The 14,773-nt window shown below is 35.3% G+C and overlaps 4 protein-coding genes across 4 annotated transcripts; 3 read left to right on the top strand and 1 right to left on the bottom strand.

Annotated features, from left to right (window-relative positions):
- Nucleotides 1–143: 143 nt before the first annotated feature.
- glnA1 (glutamate-ammonia ligase) lies at nucleotides 144–1,652 on the top strand (the record flags this gene model as incomplete). The annotated part of the gene is made up of 1 exon (XM_004353781.1): nucleotides 144–1,652. One exon carries the CDS (start codon nucleotides 144–146, stop codon nucleotides 1,650–1,652), a length of 1,509 nt encoding a protein of 502 aa, XP_004353833.1.
- Nucleotides 1,653–3,502: 1,850 nt separating this feature from the next.
- On the bottom strand, nucleotides 3,503–4,199 carry DFA_12197 (uncharacterized protein; the record flags this gene model as incomplete). Its single annotated transcript, XM_004353782.1, has 2 exons — nucleotides 3,503–3,756; nucleotides 4,100–4,199. 2 exons carry the CDS (start codon nucleotides 4,197–4,199, stop codon nucleotides 3,503–3,505), a joined length of 354 nt encoding a protein of 117 aa, XP_004353834.1.
- Nucleotides 4,200–4,388: 189 nt separating this feature from the next.
- On the top strand, nucleotides 4,389–8,242 carry DFA_12198 (uncharacterized protein; the record flags this gene model as incomplete). Its single annotated transcript, XM_004353783.1, has 8 exons — nucleotides 4,389–4,402; nucleotides 4,660–4,766; nucleotides 4,989–5,200; nucleotides 5,280–5,673; nucleotides 6,825–7,149; nucleotides 7,312–7,503; nucleotides 7,575–8,172; nucleotides 8,201–8,242. The coding sequence occupies 8 exons, from the start codon at nucleotides 4,389–4,391 to the stop codon at nucleotides 8,240–8,242; spliced, it is 1,884 nt and encodes a 627-aa protein (XP_004353835.1).
- Nucleotides 8,243–8,375: 133 nt separating this feature from the next.
- DFA_12199 (uncharacterized protein) lies at nucleotides 8,376–14,741 on the top strand (the record flags this gene model as incomplete). Its single annotated transcript, XM_004353784.1, has 13 exons — nucleotides 8,376–8,484; nucleotides 8,743–8,937; nucleotides 9,100–11,070; nucleotides 11,159–11,371; nucleotides 11,438–11,571; nucleotides 11,646–12,354; nucleotides 12,848–12,868; nucleotides 12,970–13,028; nucleotides 13,112–13,216; nucleotides 13,293–13,937; nucleotides 14,007–14,191; nucleotides 14,270–14,416; nucleotides 14,492–14,741. The coding sequence occupies 13 exons, from the start codon at nucleotides 8,376–8,378 to the stop codon at nucleotides 14,739–14,741; spliced, it is 4,743 nt and encodes a 1,580-aa protein (XP_004353836.1).
- Between the last annotated feature and the right edge of the window lie 32 nt (nucleotides 14,742–14,773).

Raw genomic sequence — 14,773 nt, forward strand, 5'->3', positions numbered from 1 at the left:
AAAAAAAAAAAAACAATAAAGCTTTTGCTAACCTTTGCTTCCTTGTTTCAAATAATATATGTACAGTTTAGAAAATACAACAACAAATTTTACATCACATCCACACATAAAACAATCATACCATTTTCAAAATTAAAAAAAAAATGATTATGAATCAACCAATCAATCATGACTTTCCAACAGTTGATATTACCAAAAAGGAACAAGTGTTAAAGGTATTACAAGAATCTACTTCCATTGTTTTCCTTAGAATAGTATGGACTGATATGGCTAATTTGGTTCGTTGCAAGTCGGTCAGAACCAAATGGCTACTTGAAAATAGAGACTCTTTCAATTATGTATGTGTTACCAGTGCCTGTATGGCATTGCCAGGCAATTCAGATGTCGTCGTTGGAGAGGCACTAGCTTCGAACGATTTTGATGAAATGTTTTTGGTGCCTGATTGGTCGACTTTTAGATTGGTACCATACACTAAAGGAACGGCTCAAGTATTTGGTCACTTTTACAGGGTCGATCCTGCAACTAAAAAGATCGTACAATGGGATCAATGTCCACGTGTATGTATTGACAAGGCTGAACAAGCACTTGCTCAATGTAAATCACAAGACGACAACGTTGGAGGAGGAGGAGGATTCATTTTAAAGGGATCTTTTGAAGAGGAATTCTTTTTGCTCAAGAAATCGGCACTTGCCAACGAACCACCTGGAACCAAGTGTCCACCACCAGTAGAGAACTATACATTTGCTAGTGTCTATAGTTTGGATGAAAATGCCGATGTGATGATGGAGATTGTTCAGAATTTGGAAGACCAAAATGTCCCCGTCGAACAGATGCTCAGCGAGTCTGCACCAGGCCAGTTTGAATTGACCGTTCCATACTGCGGTATCCGTGAAGCTTGTGATCGCCACATTATCGTTCGTCAGACCGTCCACGCCATCGCCCACAAGCACGGCTACATCGCATCGTTCCTCCCCAAAGTATACCAATATGCCGCCGGCAGTGGATGTCATCTCCATCTTTCACTCTGGGCGTCGAGATCTCCCACCGACAAAACCCTCGTCAACACCACTCCATTGGCCGGTGGGGTTGCAGGTCTCTCCAAATCATCGGTTCGTGCCATCGCAGGTATTCTCTACCACACCAAGGCTATGACAGCCATATTCAACGCTAATGAAAACTCGTACGACCGTTTGAAACCAAATAGTTGGAGTGGAGGCTCGATTGCATGGGGTGTCAACAACAAAGAAGCTATTGTTCGTGTACCAACCTCTGCTAGCACACCTGTCAAGGGTAACAGCAACTTTGAGGTCAAATCAATCGACCATACATCCAACCCATACCTTGTCATCTCTGCTATCATCTATTCGATGATTCATGGTATGACAGACCCAGACCACTCGATTGGAGAGTATCCACCAACCTCGATCAACCCATCGGCTCTTACCAACGAGCAACGTGATGCCCATCGCATCCAACCTATTCCATCGTCTCTCTCGCAAGCACTCACTCATCTATCAAATGATAAATACCTTACCGACAATCTTGGAAAGAATCTTGTCAATGCCTATATCCAAGTAAAGAAATACGAATCAAAAGAATATCGTGATCAACCCTTTGAATATGCTAGAGATGCTTTTTTACAAACTTATTAAAATATAAGAAAGAACTATAATAATAATAATAATAATACTTAACAATCATCATAATCATTTTTTACTAATAACTCTAAATAATAAATAAATAATATTGTATTTATATCTAACCAACTAAACTAAAATGAATGAATGTCTTACTTTTGGTGCTTAATATTTAAAAATAAAAATGAATATTTATTTTCTTTGGGGGTTTTGAAAATTTTTGGTTGGGAGTACCGCCTCAGAATCTATTTATTTGTAAAACTTATTTCTCTCTATGGTCTTCTTTATTTTTAATTATTCTTTTACCAATCGATAGATCTTTTAATTATCTATCAAATGGTTGACAAAAAAATTTGCGAGAGGTTCACCCTTCTAAAAAGTACTTTCCGTAAAGTCGCCATTAGCCATGGGCTAAGATGAGGTCTAGAAAGCATTGTTTGGAAAAACAAATGATATAAACAGAAAGAGCACAAAAAGTTGTATCTATTGGTGATATTGGATCGTCGTTTCAAAGATTATTCAAATAAAAAAAATGCTATTCTTCAAAGCCTATCTCATATAGTAAACATGCAACCATATAAAACTACGTGCTACATGGATCGGATCACGATTAATCAAATAAAAAGACAAGCGCCAACGCAAGAGGTGTAGGCGCCTTGAATCTTCAACATTATATGCACTGGTGTCGGCAGTGTTCAATGCATGCCACATCCAGCAACGCTAGACAAGATGGTTAGTATATTTGGAATGGATCAATAATCAAATAATTCAGAAGTGGTCAATCTCAAAACAATTGTGAACGCTCAAGAGTAATGGTAGCTTAATCTCATATATCGATATCATGGTTATTTATTTGGTACATACTAGTATTATTGTAATTGGCTCTTTTAAAACCCATCAAGGCTAGTGGTCATGGACAATTTCGCATTCGGTCTATCAAAACCATCCATTCTAAAAGATAATAAATAATAATTAGTAAACAGTATTTATGACAGTAATTTTACAAGATACATATCTTTACAGTTTTTAAAAATGGACCAACTCGTCTCTAATCAATTGATTCTATATTTAAAGTACCAATATATACAGACTTGTTATAGATTTAAAATAAAAAACCCATCATCAAGAAAGAAAACACATACAATCTTTATGAAAGAAGAAATTGACGACCAATCAACTTTGCCCTCACGCGGTAAACAAATGGCCTTGTTTGGAAACTTATGAATATACCTACCGAAACAAACCCGCACACTCCAAGCACGCCAAATGATCGATCAATTCCCCCAACACTCAAACTATACTTGTTTGGTTCCCCAACTTTGAGAATCCCATTTAAATATCTACAACATATCATCTAACAACTGTGTGTATGAAAAAATCTTTCTCTTTTCATTGCGGTTGTGGAAGAGGAGGATGAAAGAGATGTAGGCCTGGAGGAGATGAAGAGGAGGGAGGAAGGGGCCGAGTTATCATACAAATTTAAAACTATAATGGGTTGACATAGTTTCAAAATTAGTTGTGAATCATCACAGAGTGATTGTTGGTCTACGTCATGTCCTCTAAAGGCGTCATTCCCATTGTTGATTGACTGATTGATGATTGTTTAAAATATCTTGATGAATCTAATCGATCGATGGTTATTGTTGTTGGTGTCATGATGATGATGAATGAAAATTCTCCCTCCAAAATTAATTAATTCTCTTCATGACATGATAGTGCTGTGCTGTACTGTGTTCTCATATTTACTACTTGTATTGTATTGCGCGAGACCCATCCTAAAGTTAAATTCATTCATTCATTCGAGACAGACATCATCCATTAAATGACGATGATGATTGAGATTTAATTTAACTTGATACCCTATACTACATGTGTTGATGAACCTCTGCTTGTAGTGCTTCGTCGCCATTTGTATGTCTTCTCAACAGGAATGACGTTTTATTTCTAATGCGTTGCACTTGTCTTAATGGGAATGTTGGTTTAACACGGTCGCCAATTAATCGTTGGTAGACTGTTGGAGGTGTTGTTGTTGTTGTTGTTGTTGTTGTTGCTGCTGCTGCTGCTGGTGATGCAGAGATTGTTGTTATTGGTACTAATGCTACTGATACTGATGCTGCTGCTGATGCAGTGATAGTTTACTCATGATTAATATGCTTAAAATAAAGATAAAAATATATCTATAATATTGATAATTCATTAAATAAAGATATTATCAATTTAATTAAATAATTAATTGTTTGTTTATTGATTCTACACTTTTTTTTTTTTTTTTTAAATTTTTTTTTCTCATGAGATAGTGCGATCTTTATGCGTGCCGTAGGTGACTGACCTGATACATTGCGAGGTTTGAACATTTGTTTCAAAACAACAACAGCAAATAGCCCCTCTCTCTCATTAATAAATGGATCCTATCAAAAAGAAGAAACAACAATAGAATCATACCCTGATTTGGTATCATACACCCCCCCTCTCCCTCCTCCTCTTCTCTTCCATTTTAGATCTTGGTTCATATAATGAGCCTAATCCGCACCCCCCATCCTCCTCCTTATCCGCCTCACTCATATAGTGAATCAACACGCCCATAATCTGACGGTTACATCAAAGAATGATCGTGCTTTGGTGATCATATCCAACCATGACTACCACCCCCCTATCCTCCTCCTTATCCCCCTCACTCATATATTCAATCATAAATGATCGTGCTGCTGTGGCTCACCTAGGCATCATGAATGCCCCCATTAAACGGTGGTGATGACACAGTTCGGGTATTAAGAAACCACCATACGATTATGATATCATTGGGACACAACCCCATCTGTATATGTATCACCCTCACTTTTTGTTGGTAATCAACAAAGACAAGAAAACATTTGTTTAAAATAAAATATTATTCATCAAGCTCCAATGTTCTCTATTTAAAGTGTTCTTTTTTCTCATCACATCATTATTCATTTTATCTATCTTTTCTTCAATTCATTATCTTTCTGCTATATTGTATTACCTTTATATATTTTTTATATAGGAAGCTTCTAATTGAGGTTCACTATCGCACAGTGGTCATCATGAATGGCCCACTTCCATCCGCAACAGAGACAAGAACAACTCAATACCCTCTCGATCGTCTCATGGGTAAGAAGTGGAATAACGAACAAAACTTGTTTGTGACACATCTCGGCCAATATGCAAGATACTATCACTCTGTTAAGAGGTTAGTAGGCCAATTTTTTTTAATATTTGTATACGACTTTAATAACAGTAAGATATCATCAACCTTTTTTTTTTTTTGAACATGAATCATTCAGATAAGTTCATGAACTAATTGATCGATTTCATGTATTTTACCATTTTTAGTGTTTAGTTTGTCCCGACAAGAACTCGAAAAAGTAATACCAAAGTATTACGACATGAGTGTTCTTTCAAAGAACAAAACAAATGAATTATATGAAAAAATGGAAAATCGGTTGACTTTGCCGATTCGATGGGATTCTCTAATTGTGGAGGCCATCATCTCAAAGGTGATGGACATAGACACACGCAAAAGCAGTAATAGTCCAAGAGATTATGTATGTATAACAGTCTGTGACAGTTATGATGTGTAATAATAAATTAATTTTTATTTTATTCTTTGTTTACTCTTTACAGAATTCTGCACAAGATGTCCAAGCAAAAGAGAAAATCGTCAACAAAATGCTATCGAGAACATTTGCCAAACTCAAGGTAGACGAGATGGTTGCAAAATATCAAATCCTCCGATATGCACTCCTTGACCCAGATCTGAATCCAATTGGCTGTTGCCACTCTTATAAAACCGCCTTTGCCAACTCCATTTGCAATAGTTACTCGGCCGAGGTGGCCGAGACCTGCAAAAGGATGGTGGAGAGTGCTTTAGACCGTCAAGATGACCGAAACATATTCCACCACGAGTCCAAGTTGGTGTCGGATCTTCTGGAGGATATACTTGCCAAAATAGATGATGGTGATATCGGTGAAGGGTACCAAGCTCTCAAACTAATATTTTCATCTCAACCATTAAAAGGTATGTCATTGATATTAACACCATCACAGGTTTTTTTTAAATATCTTCTTGCGTCGGTTCATGTAACTCGATCTCTCATTTTGTTTATCTTTTTCTCATACACGTCAAAAGGGGCAGTTTGCGGAGTGTCGATCAGATCTTTTTTTTTTTTTAATATTTTCATTTTTTTTTTCATCTCAAACAACTCACAGAAACCAAATTTAGAGAATGTATATTAAACTATTAAATAACATCGCACACTCAACACAACATTATCAATAGATAGAATACAGCGAGTATTGTTTATAGTTACACTTTTAGTGTAAGAACCCACACATCACTATCATTACTCCTCTTTTACACCATTTCTTTTTGATTATCTTTTGTTTTCATTGGTTTACCAATCAATGCACCACCCATCTCTTTCCTTTTAACTACTCATTGTTGGCCAAGTTCATCTTTACATATCATTGACCTCTTGTGTTCACTCATAAATTATATAATCCTTTTTGATCCAAATCAAGTACCAATCTACACTACCACTCTTTATCGCTCTGCATCCTTTTTGTTGTTCGTTTGATCCACTCTCCTATCCGACAAACTTTCTTTACCACTTAACTTTCCATCAGATACTGCAATCAATCACTACCATTGCTCCTCTTTTACCCTTTCTTGTTTTGATTATATTTGTTTTTATTATCGAGATGCACCACCCATCTAACCACTCGCCTCATTGTTGGTCCCAGTCTATTTCATTCTCTTCCTAATTGTGCACCAACCAAACACATCGCCCAACTTTTATCATTTGTTTTGTTTGGTCAATGATAAGTGTAATCATCAACACCTTTTTCAAATACCATGCATGGTCTGTTCACCAAGCTATACACTACTTGGCCATCTCTTATTTTTTATTTGCTCTTTGTTCAAAATAACCACACCCTTTTGTTTGTTAGTTTGATTCACGGTAACTTTCTTTATCACTTATCTTTCCATCAGATCGATAATGCAAAACATCACAATCATTGCTTTTACACCATTTCTTTTTTGTTTTCATTATCCAATCAACGCATCCCTATCTCTTTTGCCTGCTCTCTCTATGCAGTGACAGACCTGTCAAACCTTTTTTTTTTAATTTTAAACCTCTCTAACATTTATTACATTTATCATTATAGATCATAATTTGGAATGCGAAAAGAAAAGGTCAAAATTAAAAGAGGAAAGAGAGGCCAAGCAAAATCAAGAGCCAGCCATTCCCAAGGAAAAAAAAAAGAAGAAACAGTTTTTGGGTGACAAAAGGCCTGAAAACTTTGATGAAATCAATTTTGATGCATCTGTTTATTCAATATCAAATTTGGCCACAGATTTAGAGATTGATAGCAAAAATGTAAAGAAATTAAAGGTTGAAGAACATATATCTGGTGATTATTTACAATCTGAACTCTCATCAAAGTTGGAAGCGTTGATCCAATCATCAACATCAATAAGTGCCTGGAGTGGGTTAAATACCCTCCAATTGAATAGATTGAAAATGCTAAATTTGGAAAATATAATTAATCCGTAACTATTATTATTATTATTTCTTTTGTTATTTTTTATTATTATTATCATTAAATTAACTAATCAAATGCTTTTTTTGTAATCTTATTTTTTTTTCTATAGAGAGGACAATTCAATCGATTTTTCAAAGTTGACAAAAGATCAATATCCATCTTTAATGGATTTTTGTGAATCAAATGGATACAAGTTTCCAAAAGGATATGACCCTACAGGATTGAAATCCCTCATGACGTCCGATTTGGAGACGATAAAAACTACTCCTTTCGCATTGAATAGCTTTGCACCACAAGCAAAGTATGTATAAAACAATTGACCAATATCTTTTTTTTTATATTTTTAAAACTAATCCTCTTTTTTATCTATAGATTCAACAGTACTTTTATCCCATTCTCGATAGAGTTGTTTGTCAGTATAATCGTCAACTCTGGAATAGATATGTCCCTTGGTTTGACCGACAAACACAAAATATTAAGGTATATTTCAAAAATATTACCTAATTTGGAAAAAGAAATTGGTCATCCATTGGAAAGTGGCTATCCATTGGATAGATTTAAGTTTTTCGACAAGGAAATTGAGATCCTCAAAGCTTCGCACTTGGCTTCTTTTCCTTCATCGTCAGATGTAACAATATCACCATCCTCTTCGTCTGATGTAACAACATCACCATCCTCTTTGTCTGATGTAACAATATCACCATCCTCTTCGTCTGATACAACAACATCACCATCCTCTTCGTCTGATACAACTACATCTCCATCCCCATCATCAAAAAAAAAAAGAGGTAGACCTCGTAGTGAGATTGTGGATATAAAGTTAGAAAAATTCCCTGATTTTAAAGATTTTAAATTGGAGGATCTTAATCGACAATTGGAACTTAGAGATATCGAATCCCCAAACATTGATACACGAGTCCAAGAAGAGGAAAATATTAAAAGATTGAAATTGGTTTTATGGCAAGACATGGTAAAACGCTTGCAAATAGATTTTAAAGAAGACTTTGACTACAGCAAATCCAGTCAAGTTAGCATTTTAAAATGGTTATCTTTACCTACTAGCACTATTAAAATCGAATATGATTGGTACTGTTGTTCATTGCCAACACTGAAAGGAACTCTCAAGAAACTATTCAATGACAGCCCAAAGGTGAAGAGAAATGAGCCAAGGAAATGGATGCCAAAGTCTCTTGCTTCAACAAAAAAATCGTTTCTTTTTCGTTACTATACGATTGGATTTGTTGGAAAATCAGTCCTCTGCGATTATTTGCAATCACCGTATGTAAAAGACAACCCATTCGATTTCAACGGGTCAACAAAAACAATTCACCCCAACTTTAATGATTACGAAAGAGACAATATTGGTTACATTTATAACCAAAAAATGTCGGTCCTAATCAATCAAAGGGCGATGATGGTGACAACCAACGTTCCCAGCCATATCTGGTTCCAAACAAAAAGTAAATGTCATTGTTTTAAAGCATTATTATCTTTTACGACCCATTCATTTTACTAATATTTAATTTTAATCTTTATATAGGTGCAAATGAAAAAGTAGTTTCTGATGTGCAAATATCCATGAATAGCCGTCTCTTGCCATACCATTTGAAAAAGAGACAAAAACTAGAAGAATCTTTTCCAGAGCAAAGTTTGGTCTCTCAAAAAAACGGTCAAGATGGCACACCCATGGATGATTCCGATGACGACGACGATGATGATGATGAATCATGGAAATGTAAACAAGTAGAAGAAATGGAAAAGAACCATTCATATTCATACAACCATCCCCACTATGCTTGTTTTGTGGCAAAACAAGTTGGGTTGAAACCAAACATTCCCAAAGTCAAGGATAGAGATATTATCTGTGCCAATTGTTTGTCATCCCACTCACTTAAAGATTTGCCTATGGTGTGCGAACAATGTGATGCGACCATTCCTATTCTATCGGAACATGAAAAAAGATTGGATTTATGTGGTGACCTGATGGATCTGTACTCGGTTGATATTCAACTAAAAAGGAATGCATTTGAAAAAATGCCACCCTTTGATTCAAAGGATGATCAATTCCCTCCACCAGTACCATTAATTGCCGAAATCAATCATCGACTCGTCAAATTTGACCAACCTGAGTCACCCCACGTGGAGATTTTTCTACACGAGGCTCTCAACACCACCTCGATAGCACTCAACAGTAACAGGTCAGGAATTGCACCCTCCATGCGGAACCTATTCAATCTTATTAAAACTACATCCGATCCCTCGATGCAATTTAGAATTCGTGATGCATATCCCTTTGTCCACGACTCGTCTACTGGCGGATTTGAAAATGAAATCAAACATGAAATCATGGTGAAGGAATTAATGAACCATTTTTCAATGACAACGTCCAAGCTCATTATTGTTTGTGGACAATTCCCTTGCAAGGCAGCCAAAGAGGCTTTTAATGCCAATCCTTTGGATTACGAAATGGTTGACTATAGTCAAGAATCTTATCACACCATTTTAGATAAAGCCAAAGGCACAACCGAGGACAAAGAGGTGGATGTAAGTAGGATAGTTCCTAAAAGGCTCATTGCTATCGCTCCGCATCCATCAGTCATGTTTGCGTTGCACATAACAGCAGCCTATATTTTGATTGCTCATGATATCTACAAAATGGCTCCAAAGGTATCTCAATTTGACCCAGTTCAAACATTTAAATCGAATTCCCCCTCGTCTGCCTCGTCCTCCTTCTCCTCCACGTCCTTATCATCCACGTCATCTTCATCATCTGCCTCGTCTTCCTCGTCTGCCTTGCCCCCGTCCTCCTCGTCCTCCTCCACGTCCTTATCATCCACGTCATCCTCATCATCTGCCTCGTCTTCCTCGTCGTCCTTATCATCCACCTCATCTTCATCATCCTCCTCTTCGTCCTCCAATCAAAAGACCACCAAACGCCCAAATCTAAGTAACAAAACAAAAGATTTTCCTTCACTTAAACAATGGACGTTGGAACATCTAGTTGAAGAGGCCACATCCCGCAAAATCGACGTAGAGAATATCAAAGAAGATCGTCTTCAAGTTGAATGTGTTTTGTTGAAATCGGTCCTTGGGTTTCAAATATGGTCAGAACAAAAAATTGAACAGTTTGATCTAGAGGAATCAAAATCGAAAAAAGATATACTGGCCTATGCGAGAGAAAAAAAAATCCCTTTGACAGACTATTGGTTCTTCATGACGTTGGAAACCCTCAAAAAAGCCGTGCAAAGGTGTCTCGCTTCCACCTCGTCCCCATCTCCGTCCTCCTACTTGCCCACCCCTTCCTCACCCTTGACCGATATCTCACTCCCCTCTTCCCCATCCTTGACCGATGCCCCACCCACTTCATCCTCATCCGATACCTCAACTCCACCCTCTTCCACCGATACCTCATCCTTGACCGATACCTCAACCACCTCATCCGATACCTCAACTCCACCCTCTTCCACCGATACCTCATCCTTGACCTATACCTCACTCCCCTCACACTCATTCTCCTACTCCTCCTACTCTAAACCTTTTGTAAAAAATGAAAAGTGCGTTTACAAAGATGAAGAGAAACATATAAGAGCAAAGAGAGATTTTTATCACTCTGGAATGTGTAGAAGGCGCCGAAGCAAATGGAAAGTTATGAGGGAAAACAACCGTGGCAATTATCTTTATATCGGAATTGATCCTGGAAGGTCAAAATGCACGATTGTAGACTCTATGAATCGTGCTCGAGTGGTTTCAGTGGCATCTTATTACAACCTCATGGGCACTGACCGTCTTCTGGCAAGACAACAAAACTACAAAAAGAACCCGGTCCTGTCCAAATTTGAAAGTGGATTGCCAACCTATAATACCTTTGGTAAGTGTTATTTTAAATATTCATTGTCTATACCACCTATATATTATAATATTAATATTTATAAACTAACTTTTTTTTTAATTCCTAGATACTTTATTCAATGTAGAATCTGTATTGAGACGAATAGAGTATGAAAGAATTACCCATAGGGATCAATGTCGTCTTTATTCCCATGTAGTGACGTCCTATACGTTTCAGACCATGGACAAGAACAGGAACATTGACAAGAAGCGCGCCCAATATGCCTATGCAAAGAGCTTTGTACCACCAACAACAATCCCGAAAAATAGAATAGTGATTTGTATGTTTTTTTTATTTCTTCAAACCATTTATTATTATTTGTTATTAATCTTCTTTCTTTTTATAGATATTGGAGGGTCTGATTTTTTCCGTGGATCCCGAGGTGGTGGTAGAACTGGTTGTACATCAAAGACACTACTCAGACTGTTTTTGAATATGGGTTACAAGGCACGTCTTGTCAATGAATTTAATACCTCCAAAGTATGTGTGTTTTAATAATTGAATTTTTAGATCAACCCTCGAAATGGCTATTCATTAATATTTTTTTTTCCAAGATTCATAATGCATGTGCCTCCAAAATTCATTCTACCAACAACAACAAGTTCCTAGAAAAAGCTAAACACCAAAAGGTTAAAAATGTGTTGCCAGAATCTTTTGAAAAGACCCATGTTGTTGGTGCACCCATATCCTCCACGTTTTCAGACAATGGTGTTCGTTGGCAAGGAAAGGATTCCAAGTTATGTGATGGTTGCAAATTGACTGATTACAATTGTCAATGCTCCAAGGCTCAATTGGCGGACAAAGAGAATGATTCAACTCTGAAAGTGTCTCAATTGGCAGATGATATGAATGAAACTCTAAAAGTATTCATATCACTTGAAAATACTTCACCTTCTCCAACTATGCTATTGGAATCCCTTTTCTCTTTAAGCAAAAAGACTGTCAAGGAGTTGATAGAGTTTTGCAATCTAAACTCTATCAAATACAATCAACAAGAAGAGCCAACCAAAGGGAAAAACAAAAGAGGTTCTCACAAGGATAGTAAGGGTGGTGCTACCAACAGCAAAAAGGACCAACTTATCAACGCTATCATCAAGTTTAATTTTGAAAAACAAAAAAGGGATGCTAGCAAAAATAAGAAAAAGAGGTCAAAATCGTCATCAACTACTAATGATCGTTGTAAGGACCAAGATCAAAGCAATAGTCAAAAGGATGGGAACAAGTCTACAAGCAACTCTGTTTCGACCCACGATTATGGTTTTGGTAAGTCTCTTTGTGATAGTCAGATCAAAGATCTCTGGAAGTCAAAGAACCCAAATGCGACAGAAATGCCATTTAAAACTAAATGGCAATGGCTATATTGTCCAGTTTGTGATCATTTCTTCAACAGAGACTCGAGCGCTGCAAAGAATATTCTCTTATTGGGAATCTTACACCAAACCGCAGATTACAGGCCATGGATTTATCGTCCTTTACCTGCCGATATCGTGCATATTGGGAGGGTAGACACGACCTAGTTAACCTTAACAGGGCCTTCCTGCATAAATATGAAAGTCCCCCCCCCCAGCTGTAAGTTATTAGATAGAAAATATAATGTTGATCTCAATTTACTGATTTTCCCCTTTTTTTCTGTACTTTGTCTTTTTTTTTTACTTTGTCTGTTTTTTTTTTCTTTCCTCAATTCAAAATAAAAGTTCAAATAGTTTAGAGTTCTGATGCTTGAATCGTCGGAAATTAGTAGTATTATTTATTAAAGAGAGAAAGAAAGAGATAACATGTATATATAAAATAACAAAAGAGAATAACAATACTACGAAAGAATGAAACAATATTATTATGTATTGATAATATTGTCATTATTGTTTATAACGACGATAGATGCTTCACAGTATATCTATTCATATCAAATAACTAGATATGATCCTAATCCATTAGTTGTATGTTTTGACAAAAGTTAATATAACATCATCATCATCACTTCTCTTTACTTACTTTTGTCTATCTATTATTACTTTTGCAGCAATTTGTTTATCTTGAAGGAGGAACATTCTCTATATCTATTAATGCAAAACCTCAGAATCATCCTTTATTCTTTTTACTTTGTTCAGATGATGATTGGAAGAATGTAACTAAACTATATAATGATACATTACATACTATGTTGATGATTAATAGTTTTATCTTTCTTATTCTCTTTTTAGATATTTGGATATAAGATACCAGAACCAACATGTAATTTATTAGAAAACCCAGAAATGTTAAAGATATGTGATGTTGGAGTCAATTTTACAGATACATTGTCAGTGTACAAGGTCATTACAAAATACAACAAATATTTGGTCAATATATTGGATTGTCAAGATAGTGTGGTGCAAGAGAAACCAGTCAACATCACGCTGGACCTAAAGATGATCAATCCAGACAATAACAATCTATCGGCAGAATTGATACCTGCACCATTCATGTATACTATCATGGGTATACTGTGGTGCATCGTATTACTGTTCTGGCTCTACAACAATATCAAACACGTTCAAAGAATATCAAAGATTCATTTCTTTATGACACTCTATCCTCTGCTAAAACTAGTCATTTGCTTTTACAATGCATCCCTCATTAGAGACTTATCACATCTCGATACTTCACCAACACAAATCTTTTTCCGTAAATTCTTGGACATCTTTTTTAATCTTTACATTCAAGTACTCTTATTGTTACTTGGTACCGGTTGGTACGTCACTCAAAATACAATCAAAGGTGATAGATATAATATGATGGCTTTGGTTGGTGGTTTATCAGTTGCTATGATTCTTGATGAATTATATGTTTCTGATAGTATTTCTTATGTAAGCTAAAAAAAAAAAAAGAAAAGAAAATCAAATCAAACAAAAATATTAATTTTATTTCTATTTTAGTTATTTGTAGAATTATTTATATTATCAATTAGAGTATTTTTATTATTCTATGTATTTATAGCAATTAATATAAATTCAAGACAATTAGAATATCATATTCTACAATACAATCCTTCACAAGAATCTCAAACAACACTTAGTCAAGAGGAAATTGTTTTATTTATTAAAAAGTTTAAATTATTTGTGTATGTAAAAAACTAAACTAATGTAATAGTTAATAATAATATATATTAATATTTTTTCATTTATTTATTTCTTTGTAGAATGTTTAAATTAATATTATTATTTTGGGTTGCACTTATAACTTTAAAATTCTTTACCTCTTTATTATTGTATGGAGGAATCATTAATAATTGGGTATCAATGATGAATAGTGAAAATATAGATTTAATTTTATTTATTTGTATTGGGTAAATATATAGATATAATCAAAATTACAATTATATTTATAAATAATATATATTAATCCCTTTCTTTTTCTATAGGTACAATTATAGGGCAAGAAGTGAAAATATATTTAAAATCATTAGAATAAGACCACCTGAATTGGATTCAAGAGTTAATCGTGAACATATGCATCATAACCTTGTTAGAAATCAACAACAAAATCAAAATAATAATAATAACCAAAGTGACGAAGACGATAATAATAATGATAATTATGATGATGATGAAGATCATGGTATTGAAATGCGTGATTTATCAAATAATAATAATCGTCATAATAATATTTAATATTAATATTTAAAATATACTATATTATTAAT

The sequence above is a fragment of the Cavenderia fasciculata genome (genome assembly GCF_000203815.1).
Source record: "Cavenderia fasciculata unplaced genomic scaffold Scf_EUAJFUG02HR96I-5, whole genome shotgun sequence".
In the NCBI taxonomy this organism is placed as follows: Eukaryota; Evosea; class Eumycetozoa; order Acytosteliales; family Cavenderiaceae; genus Cavenderia; species Cavenderia fasciculata.